The sequence below is a fragment of the Prionailurus viverrinus genome, chromosome B1 (assembly GCF_022837055.1).
Source record: "Prionailurus viverrinus isolate Anna chromosome B1, UM_Priviv_1.0, whole genome shotgun sequence".
Classification (NCBI taxonomy): Eukaryota; Metazoa; Chordata; class Mammalia; order Carnivora; family Felidae; genus Prionailurus; species Prionailurus viverrinus.
This window is the reverse complement of record NC_062564.1, coordinates 130,765,640-130,785,305: the sequence shown is the minus strand read 5'-3', so window position 1 is coordinate 130,785,305 and position 19,666 is coordinate 130,765,640. Positions and strand designations below refer to the sequence as shown.

The 19,666-nt window shown below is 33.8% G+C and overlaps 1 protein-coding gene across 3 annotated transcripts in view; it reads left to right on the top strand.

Annotated features, from left to right (window-relative positions):
• Positions 1-19,666, top strand: part of CCSER1 (coiled-coil serine rich protein 1) — a 1,330,630-nt gene that overhangs the window by 570,052 nt on the left and 740,912 nt on the right. For all 3 annotated transcript variants that reach the window (XM_047856870.1, XM_047856871.1, XM_047856872.1), the window contains one exon: positions 2,071-2,154. In XM_047856870.1, the coding sequence (XP_047712826.1) occupies positions 2,071-2,154 (84 nt within the window). The remainder of the gene's footprint in view (positions 1-2,070; positions 2,155-19,666) is intronic.

Sequence of the window (19,666 nt, the reverse complement as noted above, 5' to 3'; positions counted from 1 at the left end):
CAACCTCCACAGAAAAGTTACTAGCACAGTCACAGGACTACTTAGTTGAAGTACCACGAATTTGATTCTACATCTCTGATTCTAAGAAGCTTGATTATTCTCTTAGCTTCCTCTTAAGTTTGCTGTTTTTACCTTTGTGCTGTGAGGCAAGCTAAGCCATCTTTTTGTTAATATTTAAAACTGTTAAAATATGTATTAAAAACAATGTGTGTAAACTCCATCCATGAAAACCTGTGATTTAGGGAAGAAATAGGCATAGTGCAAAAGGAAAGATACAGAGGTAATGAGCATCTCCCAGGCAAGCTGGTTACAAGCAGATGAAAGGAGATATTAGTCAATTCAAATCATACATTTGTTATTACTTAGTTTAGAGGAAGTACAAATTATTAACATCATGAAAACCAGAATGAAAAGTACTATTTTTTCTAAGCCATTAGCTGTTTTCCTCCTTGTCAGTTCAGATAAGGTTAACGGATTCAGAAGAAATGGGAATTCCCCTAATGTAAACATTTCTTATTTGGTAATTTTATGGAAAGGAAATGTGTATTTGAGTAATTGCACATCAGTTACAGTGTTTGGTGCTAATGAAATAGCCTATCTGCTGAAGTGGAAGAGGCAAAAAGCCCAGTGAGGCTGGGGAACAAGCAAACAACGCTGGAAGTATTAATATTGCATGAAATGACATATCTTTTAGATGCTATGGAACATGCCCTTACTCTCAAGGGGTGTCTTAGCCAACAAGGGGAAGCTTTCTAGTGGAATAAGGAGCAATGTTTGAAATGTCTCTAAAAGCACAAGAAATTGTGGGGAATAGAGAGGTGCCATGTGTAGAAGACTTTATAGTCCAGACCTGTGTATGGGTAAAGCAGGATACATAAAACATTTTGTATTTCAGTTCTGTAGGAATGATCAATGGTTCTAAGAAAGTTGGAAATGAAAAACTTTGAAGCTCCAGAAATAAGCAAGTAGCAGATAACGAAAGGCACTATATACTATGCTAAAGAGTGTTTGACTTCTTTATTTTCCTGAAAGAGGTGATTAGCTATTAAATAAGAAGGGATGTAATTTATTGCCATTTAGGAAAATATCTCTAGCAGATAGGGAAGGTGATAGAGAGAAAAATCGGTTCAGAAATTCACTGCATTAAGCCAGAAAGAAATAATGGACACCTTGAGTAAGTCAATGAAGATAGAGAAGAGTGCATCTAAGAAATATCAAGGAAATAGAGATTAAAGACTTTGGTATCAGATTTGGCCAGAGTGAGTAAAAACTAAGAGTATAGGATGGCTTCCTGCTTATTTTAGGAAATATAAACATGTGAGAAGTAAGTAGAAGTCAAGTTTTCAGGTAGAGGAAAATGATGAGACAAATGCTGCCCTGGAATGTCTATGGGACATTGCTGAGTATATGCTCAGTAAGTAGTTTTATTTATGAGTTGAGGCTTGGAAGGTACATGTGTCTAGATTAAGTATTTGTATTTGAGAGTTAGAAGTAATATAGGCATAGAGTAATATAGGCCACGGATGTGTATGTATTGTGTACATAGAGGCTGTGGCTGAGCATACACACACAGTGAGAAGAAAATGCCCAAAGATAGTGCTCTAGTGAGAGGGACAAGTATTATAGAGACACCATCAAAGATAAAGACCATAACTTGGTAACTGGTTTGGGAATTAATATTTAATTATAGCAGGGGAACAAATTATAGGTAAAAGTATCTCTTTTAGAGGATAGCCATTTTTCTACTCATTATGTATGCACAAGAATGGGAGGAAAGACTTTAGGATGACTCACTGGTTTGTCTTAGGCAACAAAATGGACAAATGGATATTAAAGAAAAAGACTGATTAAAAAAACATACCTGTGTATATTATATAGAATAATATCTTCAGATGCATTAGCTTGTTTATCTTGCAACTTAGAATATATTATGAAAAATACCAGACTGTAGAAAATTTGAGTTTCATTAGTCATATGCAATTATCTCCCACTGTGTGAAGCTGACTTTCCTTATCAAGAGCAAAGTGAAATGGCTAAGCCTATTATGCTGTCTCTTTGATGTTTTTATAGGATATAATGAAAGATGAATGCTCAATGCTGAAGCTGCAGCTGAAAGAGCGAGATGAACTCATTTGCCAACTTCAGGAAGAGCTGGTAAGTGATAAAAATATTGGCCCACAAACATACTTTCCTTGCAAGGTTATTTGCTATAAACCCTCCAACAACTTTTTTGTTAACAATAATATTATGTATAAACTGTTAATGCTTCAATCGGATTAATTATCAATTTTATAGTCTTACAGATGTGAGGATTTGAAAATCTGAAAAATAGAATGGTCTCTAATCTATACTGAACATTGTATAATTACAGAAACAGATCACTAAACCAAGATTAGACATTTTAGTTTTATCTATCAAAAATTGTAAAGACTAAGGTCATATTTTATTTTGTAAAGTGTGTGATTTGACTTCATACTGCTCTACCTAGAGATATGATCATGTAATATGAAGCAAAGTACTCAAAAATCTTAAACAAAAATAGATTGTACTTTTTATTTTCATAAAGCTGCCAAAAATGTATTAACCTAACTTTTGTTAATGTGGTATCTATATTATATAAAATTACACAAATATTAAATGTTTATTGATATTTTCAGGGGTTTTTAAAATGCAACATTATACAAAATTTATTAAGTTAAACTTCATAACCTGAAAATATATTTGGTAGGTAACAAGAACAGCAGTGTGCATTACTTAAGTATGTGTTTTCAACTTATATATGTATATTAACAATATTTTGCAATAAAATTTACTCTGAATTTAATAAAAAATGATCTGTAAAATAAGAATGAAAAAGAGAGGAATGAGAAAGGAATTTTAATTCATCAAAAGTTCTTAATAATACTAGTAAAATGAAGAAGCATTAAACAATAAAAGAGCCTGACTCGTTATCAAGATGAAAAAACAAATCCTAGCCAATTATATTCTTTAGGATGATGTCAGAGTTGACTACATTAACAATGATATATTACCTAATTATTTGATACAATTAAATTACAAAACAGATTTTATAGACCATCAAGCTTCTGAGAATTCTCAACATATTAGTGAAATAGGGGACAGATTTAGAGCATACTTTATTGGTTCTTGACAACAGATAATGTTTTAACTGAAACCTGACCTTTATTGGGACTGTGTTATGATTGACTTGATGTTGGTTATTGGCCTCATGAGCTTATTATTGTTGCTTTAGAAAACCTATAAACCAGTATTTAAAATAGTAATAGTACTACAGACAAAAGGAACATGTCTTATGTTACTTGGAATTACCTTTTTTAAATAAGTAATAGATTTACTGTAAATTTATTTTATTACATTAGGAAAACATTTCTGTAGTTAACATAACGCCAGAGGTACATGTTATGTGACCAAGCTTTGTTTATGTGGTAGACAAAAAAATATTTAAGTTGAATGAAAATCATGTAGATATTAATGGATGCAAATAATCATTAGTTTTAACACAAAATCTATTCCCTTTGTCAGAATGCTTATTCTTGGTGGATTAGCTCAGAAAGAAGTATTCATTTTTTCCCCTTAACATTAGTTGTGATTAAATTTAAAACATATACAAGACATCAGACCTTCATTTGTTGAGTGGAATGAGAAAGAAAATGATTACATCTAAAGCTAATATTACATCATTATACTTTAATGTAATGCCCCTGCATCCAAGAAAGAAAGTCTTCTGTTGGCTGATTTAGTAAAATGACTTGCAAGAGTTTTGTTTTTGTTTTTGTTCCATTTTTATGCTATGTAGTTTGCATAACCATCTTGGATATTTAAATAAGAAAATGTTAACTTCTGAAAACAAAGTTTGTTTTAAAAAGAGGACTATAGCTGAAGAGGAAAGTAAGTGATTTAAGGACTTAAAGAAGGAGAGATGTTGCTGAAAAGAAAAGGTCATCATCAAAACTGGATTTGGAGCATAGAGGAAGGGTATAACCACATAAAAGCTATACAACCCACTTGGATGCATTAAAAATTAAGTCCTAGCACACTTGTGATCCTGATAACAAATAACTTGTGACATTTTGACAAGGTGGACATTAAACTTTACTTTTATACTTTACCTACCTACCTTTAAGAATTTGAAAACATTTCAGAGGAGTGTCTGGGTGGCTCAGTTGGTTGAGCTTTTGACACTTGATTACGGCTCTGGTCATGATCCCAGGGTCGTGGGATCAAGCCCTACTTCAGGATTCTGCACTGAGTGTGGAGCCTACTTTGGAGCCTACTTTGGAGCCTACTTGGGAGCCTGCTGTCTCTCTCTTGCTCCCTCTGGCCCTCTCCCTGCTCCCATGAGCTCTCTCTCTCTCAAAAAGATTTTTTTTAACTTTTTAAAAAAAATTATTTACTTATTTTGAGGGAGCAAGAGAGAGAGAGCAGAGGAAGGGCAGACAGAGAGGGAGAGAGAGAAAGCATTGCAAAATGTCTTCTGGGGGCAAAATTTTCCCGAATTAAGAACCATTGCTTCAGGGTTATTATAATCCCCAATAAAATTGTATGTTATAGGTTTAATGTCTATCTGTTGATACCCAGTTTGAATGAAGAAAAAAAAAGTTCGGTAGAATGGATGGGCTTCTCCTTTGACCATTACATAAATAGTCCTTTGCATTGCATTTTAGGCTTCTAGAGCTGCTGTACAAAACGCCATAGACTGGATGGTTTAAAAAATTTATTTTCTCATAGTCCTGGAGGCTAGAAGTCCAAGATCAAGGTGCTAACATGGTTGGGTTCTGGTGACAGCTCTCTTCCTGGCTGCAGATGGCTACTCTGTGCTCACATGGCCTTTGCTAAGTGCATGTGCATGGAGAGGACAAGAAGGAGAGTTCTAACTTTTTTCTTACATGGGCACGAACCCATCATGAGAGCTACATATACCCTCATGACCTCATTGAAACTGAAGCATCTCCCAAGACCCCCATTTCCAAATACCATCACACTGGGATTAGGGTTTTAATATACAAATTTGGGAGAGACACAATTTAGTTCATAGCACAAAATGTTAATGTTTATGGTTATATTTCACAGTTATATATTTTTTTCAGGCACTAAATACACATTTTAAATAGCATTTTTACTCTGTGATTTCAGAACTATGTTGGTTTAACTTCACTTTTTTTCTGGGTTAGTAGATTTTGCAAAGCATAAATATGCTAAGAAAACCTAATAATTCTGATTTTAGATTATATATTGATTTCGGGGCAAATTATCCACATTATTAACTGCATTTCTAATAAGAATGTATTTTGTAATCATACTCTGAATGTATCCCTTCCTGTTTATCTTTAAGAAGAAAAAAAAACAAAAATAAGAGGTTTGTACTTTTGGGAACAATTTCAAGATGTCTTAAATTATTATCCCTGAAATTTGTATGCATCACTTACCGTGGTGAGACTTATTGTTTTTTTTTTCAATAGCTAATTATTTGCATGTATTGTATGATGTACAAGAGAATATTAAATATCAGAATACCAGAGTTTCCTGTGGTTGTAGAAGTGTTAGGGCAACTAAATGGAGAAGACAAACTCTTTGGGCAGGAATTTTTGTTATGGGTAATCAGGAAACAATTGGTTCATACACTTACTTCTAAGTGCTTTATAATACAACAAAATCTTCTCTGCATTGCTATGAGGTAATGTGAAGGGTACTGGCTAGCTGTACCTATGTGACATGAGCTATGCAAATAATACTTTTATGTTGTTAATAAACTATCAAAATAGCTTGTATTGATATTATAAAATATTTTCACAAACAAAAATTGGAATTAACCAAACATTTGAAATTCCTTTTTCAAGTTTGAGACTATTCTCCCATCAAATGAAATCTTAATGTTTTTATTTGTTTCCTACCCTGGAAACATACATGGAATTTGCAAAGCTTTGAAGACTTTTAGTGATTTCAGTTCTTTTAGTGGTTTTCTTTGAAACGTATTTATTTTAATATTTGTGATTTACATTTGTAAATCCCTAATTATAGTGCATAGTATAAGACTTATTACACATTACTGTTTTCTCAACTTTTTATCTTTCTTTTCTATGGTCTCTGATTCATTTATGGTTTGGTTAGAATCTTTTCCCAGGGTGCCTGGGTGGCTGAGTCGGTTAAGCATCCGACTTCAGCTCAGGTCATGATCTTATGACTCATGAGTTCGAGCCCTGCGTCGGGCTCTGTGCTGACAGCTCAGAGCCTTGAGCCTGCTTGGGATTCTGTGTCTCCCTCTCTTTCTTCTCCTCCTCACTCGTGCTCTGTCTCTTTCAAAAATAAATAAACGTTAAAAAATTTAAGAAGTTTTCCTGAACGTTTCCTTCAAATGGGGTATTGATGACAGGGTCTCTAATTCTTTGAATATCTATTCACTTGAAAGATGAAAAATAGTGCTAGGGTTGAATTGTGTCCTCCCCAAAGCTAATCAATTAAAACCCTAATCCCCAAGGTGGATTATCCCATCCTAAAGGCACCAATCCCATAAGGCCCTACCTTTATGACCTAATCTAATCCTAATCACTTCCCCAAATCTCCACCCCAAATACCATCACATCAAAGGGGTAGGATTTCAACATGAATTTGGGAATACAATCATTGAGTCTGAAAGGGAAGTAAAGGTATCAGAGGTCTTATGGAATTCTACTCTTTCACTACAGCCACTTAATGACATTAGTTATGATATTACTGTTTTTGCATATCAAAATTCTCTGTAAGATTCTAGTTGACAAAAACTCACATCTGAGAATAAAAATCAAAAACCTGGACAAGATTATTACTAAAGACTGCTAGGAATTACTGGTTCAGAGTAGGAAATAAGATGAAAAACTGTGACATGTACTTCACTGAGAATTATTGTTAATAAGGATATTAATTGAAAGCATGGAAAAGAACAAACTTTCAGAGTCAGAAACAATTGGAAGTCTTTTTTTAAAAATAATTAAATGATATTTGGATATATATTTAAATATAAGTTGTACTTATTGTGTAGAGTATGTTTAACTTTTTCAATATTAGAAATAGAACTCTTGGGGCACCTGGGTGGTTCTCTCAGTTGAGCATCTGACTTCGGCTCAGGTCATGATCTCTCGGTTCGGGAGTTCAAGCCCTGTGTGGGGCTCTGTGCTGACAACTCAGAGCATGGAGCCTGCTTCAGATTCTGTGTCTGCCTCTCTCTCCACCCCACCCATGCTTGTGCTCTGTCTCTCTGTATTTCAAAAATGAATAAACATAAAAAAATTTAATAAAAAAAAGAAATAGAACTCTTCTACCAGCACAAAGATTTAGGGATTTCATGGTATTTAATGCATTGGTATAAGTTAAGGCCAAAGGTCTAAACATATTGGCTAAAAGTTAGAATACCTAATCAGAATCAATATAACAAAAGTTATTTAAAATAAATTATTTTAACTTTAGGTTTAACTTTGACTACTGGTGACATAAAACAGATAAATATTTTTCCCACTTATGAGAAAGTTTGGTTCTTTTTCTCAGCTATTAAGTGAAGGTCACGTTGAAGATTGCAATGTAATTTTATTGCTAGTATAAAACTGAGGGACATTGTAAATATTACCTTCTTGTTCCTAAAATATATCTGAGAGATTTATCATAAACATTGATGGTGAAGTGTAGCCTTGTGTTTTGGGAGGTGGGGGGAGAATGGATACTTTCTTCTAAATGATTATTAATCTTATAAATGGCTTCAGAAACTTTATAAATGGTTTCACAGTATAGGTGAAAAGTTTACCCTATACGATTTCAGAAATTGAAGAAATTGGGTTTGGCATTTATTAATGGATTGATTAAAAATATTCTTAAAGAAGTTGAAGATAACTTAAAAGTAAAAATAACTTTAGTTGGACCTAAGACTGTAAATAGTAAAATTTAATTGCCCTAATTAGGATCAATACACCATGCTATGCATTTAATATTATGTTTTACCAGTAATTTAAATGCCTATTACTTTGTCAATAATGAATTTGCATGGGTAACCATATTAAAAAAGGTGAATTGTTAGTAATTTATGACTCTAAACTTGCATAACGTCTATCATTTTATTCTTTCGTTTAGAAACTTTTGTTCATTTTGCAGCCCATCTGAGTAGAAAGCATCAGATTCTGCTTTTTACGGTATATTTCTTTAAAAGCATATTTCTACTTAAAAGCTGAGTTTCAACAAGTGACCCATAAATAAGACTTCGGCCAGAAAGTTTATGAACTGTCTGAAAATAAGTATGCTATAATACATCCCTCATTAAAACAAAGAAAAAGAAGGCAAAACAGAAATACTTCCAATGGTTGCCTTCATGTTTACCACATACCATTTAGACTTGTCAGAATGTAGTGAGAGCTGTTATTTTAGTCATCACATGTTTCTAATCTAATGAGTGAGGAGCGGCATTGACTGGGAAGCACTTAAAATAATAATAAAACCGACTAAAAGCATTTTGCATTTACCATAGGCCAACAATTTAAAAAATGTCAGTTGTAAGTCTCCTCCCTGAATGATGTGGGTTTTTGTTTGTTTGTTTGTTTTCTTATGGATCTGAATCCTAATTTAGTAACTTCAGGTTAGGTTGTTTACATTTTAATCACACTTTTAAAATTTCCGTTAGCACATTATTACTCATCTCTTAATAACATTGTATTTTTAAATGAAGGTTAATTGGGAGAAGTTCCTGTTAAGGAGAACTTTGCACAGAGATTAACAGTTCAGAATCTTTAAACCCAATTTGTGTTTCTAACCCCTGTAGTACTACATATTAAGGTATTCAACAATAAATTCAAAATAAGAAATGAAAGCATAGTTATAAAGATGAAAGAATCTTGAGTTACTTCAGTTCTGTCGTTTGATATAACCATTTGTAGTATTTTTAAGATGTAAAGAAATAGAGTTAGAACTACAAGATACATAAAGTATTTTACTGACTTTTAATAGCTGGTTCTGAACTTATTTTAAATTGTGTGTTTCCTTTTTTTTTTGTATGTTTTGTTTTAATGTTTTAAAACTAATGGACTAACCAAAAAAGTTGCATCAGGCATGATTTAATAGTTGCCTAAATTTGGGCACCCGGGCTCAGTTGGTTGAGCATCCCGTTTCATCTTAGGTTATGATCTCACAGTTTGCGAACTTGAGCCCCACATGGGGCGCTCTGCTGTCAGCGGAGAGCTGGCTTCAGATCCTCTGTTATCCTCCCTTTCTGTCCCTCCTGCTCTGTGCTCTCTCTCGAAAATAAACCTTAAAAAAAAGTTGCCTAAATTATACCTTTTGCAAACTATTCATAAATCTTAATATTATGTTTATTAAAACATTACTTTATGGCATGATAACATTTACAACGCTTTGTATGACCACCTTTCAACTAGCTGCGTTTCTTTTCTGGCTATCACTAAATCTCATTTTATGTCTTGATTATTTAAAGTAGGATTTTCTTCTAGAAATAGGATTTTTAAAATTATCTCTGTTCTAGATATCCAATAAGGTAGGTACATAGCTGAGTTTTGAAAACTTCTTCCTCCTTCAGTGTAAAGACTAAGTTGAAAAACAGATCACATAAGATAAGTATATATATGAATCTGTCTCTCTCTATATATACATACATATATGGGTGTGTGTGTGTGTGTGTGTGTGTGTGTGTGTATACACATATATGTTAGTGTGTTATTAAACCTTTTTTTCTCACTGAAAGCAAATATTGAAAATTCTTACTTGAATGTAAGTAAACATATAAACAACCATTTTTCTCCAGACTCTTAAGAAATCCCATTTGCTTTATTTAAATGTAAACCAAGCTCTCAGCTCATTTGTTAATACTTGAATAGCAAAGTATGGAGCTGCATAAAAGGCACTTGTAGAACTGATGAATTTTGAAAAATTGAAGGCAATTGAAGAACTGAAAGTAAAGCATTATGTATAATCAGGTTACTGTGCATAATAAAGGAGGAGCTAAAAATAAGACTCTAAGAAATACATACAGCTAAATAGCACTTTATCAAGAATCTGAAGAGAATGATTTTGATTTGGTTTAAAACATATTCAGAATTCAAATTGAATAAAATTGTATGTCCTTGAAGCTTTAATAACAGAATAATTCCTACTTGATAAGAGAAACATTCTTTTTTGCATGAAAATCATATCCTGAATTCATCTTAAAAGTAATTCCCCACTTGCTCTACATTCTATTATAACTTAGGGTATTATTTCATACCACTCATTTTAAGATAGAATATTACAGGCCCATGGATGATTTACATAAGAACAGACAGCTGTAAGTACTTTCAAATCCTCTTTCTTTCTCATATTTAGGAAACATTAGGAACAGAAAAGAAATAGATTAGGTATACTTAAACATTATTAAAGTGTCAGGCTACTCCTTTTTTCTCCAGGTGAATTAATTGCATATATTCCAGAAAAGGCTTATCGCAGCAGTAATTACATTCCTCCTCAGGTCTGTGAGACAGTTGTACAGTGTGAATGAGGCAATATCCTGTGATACATAATGGGGATTAGCCTCCAATTCCTGACACACTCTAGTAACCTGATGAAGAGCTGACAAAAAGATACAATCTTTAATATTCTACTGCACTTGCCTTGGCAATAGTACATATTTGTTTAAGTCTTTATCATGAAGTGTTGTCATATTGCAGTATGGCATGGATAGAGGGAAATAATTGTGGTATAATTTAAGTGCTAGTATAAAGTTGTTTTACCTTTAAGACATAAATATTTTTTAAAAGCAGCATGAAGCCATACTATGGCCAATTTAGGCATGTGGCAGAAATTAAATTGATATATAAATTTGGATGTTTTGTATATTTTTCATTTATAAGCTATGTTGTTATATAACTTAGTGGCTTTCTCTGTACTCTTTTTTTAAGTTTATTTATTTATTTTGAGAGACAGAAAGTGCAAGTAGGGGAGGGCCAATGAGAGAGGGGACAGTGACAATCCCAAGCAGGCTTGGCACTCACAGTGCAGAGCCCAATGTGGGACTTGAACCCACTAACTGTGAGATCATGACCTGAGCCAAAGTCAGGCTCAACCGACTGAGCCACCCAGTCTCCCCTGGTTTTCTCTGCATTCTTATTTCTTTTATTATACCAATCAAGATTTCAGTGCATAGAATAACATATGAAATAAAACTATTCAAGTAGTCAACAAGACATAAAGATAGCCAAAGACTTAGAATTGGGGGTGGGGGCAGAGCTACAAATCATGTTCCCAAATTACTAGGGGGGTTAATATGCAGAAGGAGAAGATATGTGTTGGTATGTATGTGTGCATGTGTTTATGTATATGTGTGTAGATAGGTGCATAAATATAAACCATTATAGCATAATGTTCTACTTCACAAGATTATCTTTAAGCTTTTGAAAGCCAGGCTAACTTCGGACATCCCAGCAAGGGTTAAGAAGATGGAGCAGAATAGTCTCTCTTAAAGAGCCAACATTCAAATCAGGGAGACAGGCACAAACAGTTCATTTTAATAACAGCCATTATTTACTGAGCTCTTACTCCTTGGCAGGTGCTCCAGTGAATGCTTTTGGTTTATTAATGACTTTACTTTTTATAATAAAATCAAGAAGTATGTATTATTACTTCCGGTTCATCTATAATAAAGCAGATATTCAGAGGGATTAACTGATTTGTTCAAGTCTGCATAATAAGTGATAGAGTAAGGATTTGCAGCAAAGTCAGCCTGACTCCATATTTTTCCCTAATACATAAAAATGTATAAATTATAAAGCAGTGAGGCTAGTTCTATGCAATAAGATACCATAATTCTCCTTTGTTACATGTCAATATCATAATAAAACAATAGGTCTTGTTTGTTGATTGATTAGCTGGTAGTACCATTAACGCTCCGATGGACAGGACAGCAAGTTTTATGATACAAATAGGAAAACATATTAGATCTGTCACCTGCAGCAACTTGTCACAGTCTTAGAGGGGAGTACAGTCGCTTTCCTCAGAAAGAGCTTGGGACATTACAGGCACATTTAATGTTATTTCCTTACCATGTCCTTTTTTATGGACACTCCTTGGGGCTGGGTGAGGACACTATAGAAGCCTATTTTTTAAAAGCACTTGCAAGGGCGTCTGGGTGGCTTGGTGGTTGAGTGTCCGACTTTGGCTCAGGTCATGATCTCACAGTCCGTGAGTTTGAGCCCCGCGTTGGGCTCTGTGCTGACAGCTCAGAGCCTGGAGCCTGTTTCAGATTCTGTGTCTCCCTCTCTCTGTGACCCTCCCCCGTTCATGCTCTGTCTCTCTCTGTCTCAAAAATAAATAAAAACGTTTAAAAAAAATTTAAATTAAAAAAAGCACTTTTAAATCATGACTTAGCATTATCAGAGCAATGAAGAGATTTAGAAAAATCTAAGTATTTTACATAAAAGCTAAGAAAACATATTTTTCACTGATCTTAAATAAATCTCTGTGTGTATATAATGTATCTAAATACAATATATACATATTCACATATATGTATTTCATATTGTGAATAAATCTACCAAAGCCCATCAAATATAGACTGAGGGAATTGTCAAAAGTGAGGAAACCCACTAATCCAAACAGACATTAGTGACTATTTGATATCATGTGACAATTATTTTACTCCGTTGATCAATAAAACATGAAGGACTAGGCTAGAAATGTTTTTTTAATAATTTAGCATCATCGCATTTCCCAACTTGTTGAGCTATAACTAGGACTATTTTAAGTTCTGTAAGGAATACAAAGGAAGAGTCTGTAGAAGAGAAAAACATTTCTCTTCTTCCCTTCTAGGCTCTTTGGCTGGACTAATAATTAAATTGGCATAAAACAGATTAATAAGAAGCAAATTTAATTTCCTGTGTTCAGGAGCCTCACATAGACAGTAGAGGGTCAAAGACAGGCAGTGGAGGCTTATATGCCACGATGTTAAGGAAAAGGGGAAAGAGAGAGGATGGAGTTTGGGGCTTCAAAGGGTGGGAAGACCATTCACAGGAAAACAAGAACTAATGTTTGGTAAACAAATGTTTGCCATGTCATGAGGAAAAGTCTTTCATTACCTATATAAACCTATCGATAAACTATAATTATCTTTGGTAATAGCTCTCTTCCTGGTAGAGGCTTTCTATCTAAATTCTTTTAGACAGTTAAAGAGCTAAAAACCTCTTCATGACTGTGAGCCCTTGATTGTCTCCACCTCAAACAATCCACGTGACAAAGTGTCACATTCTGTGGCAGCTTGCCTTGAATCACATTAACTGAAAATTTAACCAGGAATCATTCTAACGAGAAGCCTGGGCTTAAGTATCCTTTTGGTGTGTGTTTCCTATCACATTCAAATGTGACTTTTACCTTGACTTGATGTCTTTCCCTTTCTCATTGATGAGCACCTTAATGATGGGGCCTTGTCATCCTTCTGGTCTCAGCAGCCAGCCAAGTGGGCATTTGGTAAGTTTTTAAAGAAATGACTAAAATTTGTATCATTGTTCCTGCTCCAGTATTTGTTAAGGAAACCTTTAGAGAATAAGGCAAGATAATGTCACGATATTAAATTATATAACTTGGGAGATGAAAGATTGAAATAAAAGGGGGAAGGAGTAGTATTGGTTTTGTTGTATAATTTAGTGGAGGGAGTTCTAGAGACCAAATAAACCAGTAGTGGAAACATGACACAGAGAATTGAAATACAAGATGGGTGTCACAGCAAACAAGATAAAATGGCAGAGGAAAATAGAACTATTAAGATATCTGAAGACTAGGAACTAAAATAAATTGTAGATGCATAAGGAAAGGGCAAAGTCTAAATTGTAATAGAAAGTATTCTAAAAAACAAAGACATAAAAAAATAAATGAATAAAATTTTTAAAAAGCAAAGAAAAACTAAAAAAAAACAGCATTCAGTAAAACAATAAAAACTTTTTCAAAAATTTAGGTCATCCTTATGTAGTCTGCTTATCATTTTCACAAGAAAACTTTTTGACGAGGTAGTACAATTAGATTTTTTTTTTAACGGATTTTTTAGAAGAAATGATCTCTAATGCAAACAGTATAGAAACTATCTATAGGTAGAAAGTTAATGATAGTGGGAAAAGAGCTGATATAAAAAAGGTGAGAATGGAAGAGTAAAAATTTTAAATGACGAACATATTTATGACCTATATTTGTGAAAATACTAAAGAATGAGAAGTATAAGGCAAATAAGTATCCATATTATGTGTCAATATTATTCTAGAAAATTTACTTATGTATCTCATATCACACTCAGCCATGTCATGTATAGAAGCTGAGGCTTAAAGATGGTAAATAAATTGCCCAAAGTTATAGAACTACAAGATGTTATTTAAAAAAATTTATGCATATGTGAATTAAATTTGAATACATTTGTATAGAGAAGAAAAACGTACTCCATTGTAATGTTCCTTAAATCAAATGATTTCTCACTGAGGCCTGCACAGACTGGTGGAATGTCAGGCTGAGAGGAAGAAAGAAAATAGAGACCCTGCCAAGCCGGTGGTTACAGGGGTTTCTGAGCTGTTAAAGTTCATGGAACTTGGTTGTTTTAGAATAAGAACCCCTTAAAGTTCTGATAATTCCCCAGATACAAAAGCCAGTTCTCCTTTTATTAAATTCTCAGTTTCTAGGCACAGCTCTTTGTTTATTCAGCAGCCAGCCAAAAGTAACTTTTTGAAAAAAATGTTTATTTATTTTGAGAGAGAAGGAGCACAAGCAGGGTAGGGGGAGAGAGAGAGGGAGAGAGAACATCTCAAGCAGGCTCTGTGCTGTTAGCACAAAGCCCCACATGGAGCTCAATCTCAGGAACCAGGAGATCATGACCTGAGCCGAAATCAAGAGTCAGATGCTTAGCTGACTGAACCACCCAGGCACCCAAAAGTAATTGAATTCAGTATTTAAAGGCTCCCAGGGTTTCCTGCTGCTGTACCCACCCTTACTTTTCTTTCAATTGCAGAATTTTTGTCAATTGTCCTTGATTTGCTAGCAAGCTAGTTTGGTAGCAACACTAAATAACTATTAAAGTGATGTGAATTTCAATAAAAAATGCAGCAGTGCAAAACACATCTCACATCAACATAATAGATGTCTTATCCCCATAAGCTCCTCCTCTCATTGTTCTTTGTTTATTTTAAATTTTGTTAATTTACTCATCCTGTATTCATTTACAGTTCCCAACTACTCTGTGAAATATGTGGATTTTATTGTTATTCCCCATGCGTTGCAAACAGGGTAACTAAGGGCTAGCACAATTAATGAACTTTCCTATCACCTAATGAGCAGCAGAAGAGAGACTGAAGGATGCTTTAGGGTCCTGTCTTTGCTTAAGACTGACTTCTTCATGCTGGACATGCAAAGACATGGCAAATATTGGAGGAAGGGAGGTAGGCTAAAATCGAAAATATGTTTGTTTATTGATTTTTACTTCCTAGCTAATCTGACCTTTTCAATTAAAATAGTTACTCTTGGGGCGCCTGGGTGGCGCAGTCGGTTAAGCGTCCGACTTCAGCCAGGTCACGATCTCACGGTCCCTGAGTTCAAGCCCCGCATCAGGCTCTGGGCTGATGGCTCGGAGCCTGGAGCCTGTTTCCGATTCTGTGTCTCCCTCTCTCTCTGCCCCTCCCCCGTTCATGCTCTGTCTCTCTCTGTCCCAAAAATAAATAAAAACGTTGAAAAAAAATTAAAAAAAATAAAATAAAATAAAATAGTTACTCTTCGTAATTCTGTCATTTTGAACACAGAGGTCTTGAACTGTATAGCCTATCTTCTCATACAATCCATCATTTAAAGAAACTATATCATGATATAAATTTCCATGGATGAGAGTCTATATATTTTCCTCTCCTGAATTTTGTCACAATAGGCATATTTGTTTTAGTAAAAAAAGTCAAGTTCCTGAAAAGATGACACTGTGCCTGTTATAGTGCTCAAGATTGGCTACATTATTTGTTTGCATTATCATCAGTATGTTGCAAAAGGCAGACACTTGGCAAATTTAATGTAATCCTTCTGGTGTAATTGAACTTAAAGTTGAATGAATAACACTACAATTCATCCTTGAAACTTTATGAACCCAACTGCCAATATATCACAACAAATTCTGCTTCTTGAAGAAGTCATACTGTTTGTATATTATAGTAGAGTACTTTTTACTTAAAATAATCATCTTGACTAAATGTTAGGTAACCTTTATTTTAGACTAGATTTTTGAAATCTTTTTTTTCTTTCTTTTTTTTTTTTTTAGTTTATTTATTTTGAGAAAGAGAGAGACTGAGAATATCCCAAGCAGGACCTACACAGTCATGTAGAGCCCTATGCAGGGTTTGAACTCACAAACGATGAGATCATGACCTAAGTCGAAATCAAGAGTTGAATGCTTAACTGACTGAGGCACACAGGCACCCCCAATTTTTTTTAGATAAAACTTACCTAGGGGTAGAAGAGAAATACAAAATGTTACCCATTATTCCACTACCCCAACCTAATTCTTTTGGATATTCAGGTGTTTCTCCCCATTTTTTTTTATACGGTTGAAATGATAATTGCTACATATTTTACACTCTGATTTTTTTCTTATTTATATTAAAGTAAATCACCAAAAGTAACAACACTGCAGTAGATGGCAAGACCTCCTTTTTCTTTTAATTGTAATTTTATTTCTAAAAATTGAGTATAGTTGACATACAATGTCACATTTGTTTCAGGTGTATAACATAGGATTCAACTTCTCTATATATTATGCTCTGCTTACTACGAGAGTACCTACCATCTGTCACCATACAACACTAATACAAAATCATTGACTGTATTCCCTGTGCTGTGTCTTTTATTCCCATGACTTGTTCCATAACTGGAAACCTGTATCTGACACTCCACCCATTTTGCCTCTCTCTCCTCCCCTTTCTCTACTGGCAACCTGTTTTCTTCTGTTTTTAAAGGCCTGAGTCTACTTTTTGTTTATTGATTTGGTTTGGTTCTACTTCTACATGGGTGAAATCAGGTGGTATTTCTCAGTCTGACTTACTTCATTTAGCATAATGCCTTCTAGTTCATCCATGTTGTTGCAAATGGCAAGATCTCATCTTTTTTATGGCTGTATTAATATTCCATTCATCTACCAATGAACACTTAACATTGCTTCCATATCTTGGCTTTTGTAAATGATGCTGCAGTAAACATAGAGGTTCATATGTATTTTTTTGAATTAGTGTTTTTGTTTTCTTTAGGTTAATACCTCAGTAGTCAAATTACTAGGTCATATGGTATTTCTGTTTTTAATTCTTCGAGGAAACTTCATAGTGTTTCCTATAGTGGCTGCACTAATTTGTATTCCCACCAGCAGTGCACAGAGGTTCCTTTTTACCCACATCCTCGCCAGCACTTGTTATTTCTTGTCTTTTTTAATTTTGCCATTGTGACAGTTGTCAAGTGAAATCTCATCATGGGTATGCTTTACAATTCCTTGATAATTAGTGATGTTGAACATTTTTTCATATGTCTGTTGGCCATCTGTATGTCTTCTTTGTAAAAATGTATATTCAGGTCCTCTGCCCATTTTTCAAATTGGATTTTTGTTTGTGTTGCATAAATTCTTCATATATATTTTGGATATTAACCCCTTATTGGATGTATCATTTGTGAATATTTTCTCCCATTCAGTAGATTGCTTTTTTTGTTTTGCTGATGCTTTCCTTTACTGTACAGAAGCTTTCTATGTTGATGTAATCCCAGTAGTTTATTTTTGCTTTTGTTTCCCTTGTCTTAAAAGACATACCTAGGCACGTCTGGGTGGCCCAGTCAGTTGAGCATCTGACTTTGGCTTAGCTCATGATGTCACAGTTTGTGAGTTCAAGCCCCATGTGAGGTTCTGAGCTGACAGCTTGGAACCTGGAGCCTGCTTCAGATTCTATGCCTCCCTCTGTCTCCCCCCCCCCCAACTTGTCCTCTCTCTCTCCCTCCCTCTCTCCCTCTCTCTCTCTCTCTCTCTCAAATAAACATTAAAAATAAGACATATCTAGAAAAATGTTGCTACAGCTGATGTCAGAGAAATTACTGCCTGTGTTCTCATGTAGGATTTTTGTGGTTTCATGTCTCACATATACGTCTTTAATCTATGTTGAGTTTATTATTGTAATGGTGTTCGACAGTGGTCCAGTTATCTCTTTTATGTGTTGCTGTTCAATTTTCCCAGCGCCATTTGTTGAAGAGAATGTCTTTTCCCCATTATATATTCTTGCCTCCTTTGTCATAGATTAATTGACCATTTACTTATAGGTTTATTTCTGGGCTGTCTATTCTGTTCCATTGACCTATGTATCTGTTTCTGTGCCAGTACCATACTGTTTTGATTACTACAGCTTTTGTAATATATCTCGAAATCTGGAATTATGATACTTCCAACTTTATTCTTCTTTCTCAAGATAGCTTTGGCTATTTGAGGTCTTTTGTGGTTCCTTACAAATCTAGTTCTGTGAAAAATTCTGTTGGCATTTTATTTTAACATTTTAACAATATTATTCCAATCCATGAACATAGAATATCTTTCCATTTGTGTCAACTTTAATTGTTTTCGACAGTGTTTTATAATTTTCAGAGTACAGGTCTTTTACCTACTTGATTAAATCTATTCTTAAGTATTGTTACTCTCTTTGGTAAATGAAATTGTTTTCTTAATTTCTCTTTTTGCTACTTCGTTATTAGTATATAGAAATGAAATATATTTCTGTATATTAATTTTATATGCTGCAACTTTAGTTAATTGATTTATTACTTGTAGTAGGTTTTTTTGGTGGAATCTTTAGGATTTTCTATGTATAATATCATAAAGCCTTCTTTGTCACAAGTATTATGTATTTCTGTTTAACTATATTACTTTTTTTTCTAATTCTGTGGTCTAAATGCACATTTACTAGTAAGACTTTGTCATTAGAATATTAAAATAAACATATATTAAATGAATCCTGTTCTTGAAACAAAAATTTTAATGACTTTATTTTTTTAGGTTTTTCATTCGTCCTGGAAATATGTGCAAATGAGTAGAAAGTTCTTGATTTTAGTTGCATGTATTCAGCTTAAGCTATAGATATAGATATAGGTAAACATTTGATAATAAAACAAAAACTGTGATAATTTTTTTTTTCTGAGCCATAATAAACAGACAAGCTATATTTTTGGAAAATGAAGCTTTACTTTTTACTAATGTGTGATAATCTGATTCTTAGAAAACTATCACTTCAACATGTTAATTCTTCGAGCTGAATTCTTTTTCTTTTCACTGATTCTTGTTTTGGTGTGTAACTGAGATCCATAAAAAACAAAATTATTGTTTTCTGTAAATATGTCATATCTGTCATTAGGCAAGTGAACATTATTCCTTTTTTCAATTCCAAAATCTGCAAAAAAATTTCCATATTTTAATTTTACTCAAACATTTAAAACTACTAACATTTATATCAAAAGTCCCTAACAAGGCCAATCTTTCCCAACACTACAGATTTGTCCTTTGAGAACTAAATGGTGTATAGTTGAGCGAAATATTATGAAACAATGAAATTGTAACTTATTTATAGCATTCTTTCATAGATAATATATTAAATTTAGTTTGTGTAAATAATAATTTTTT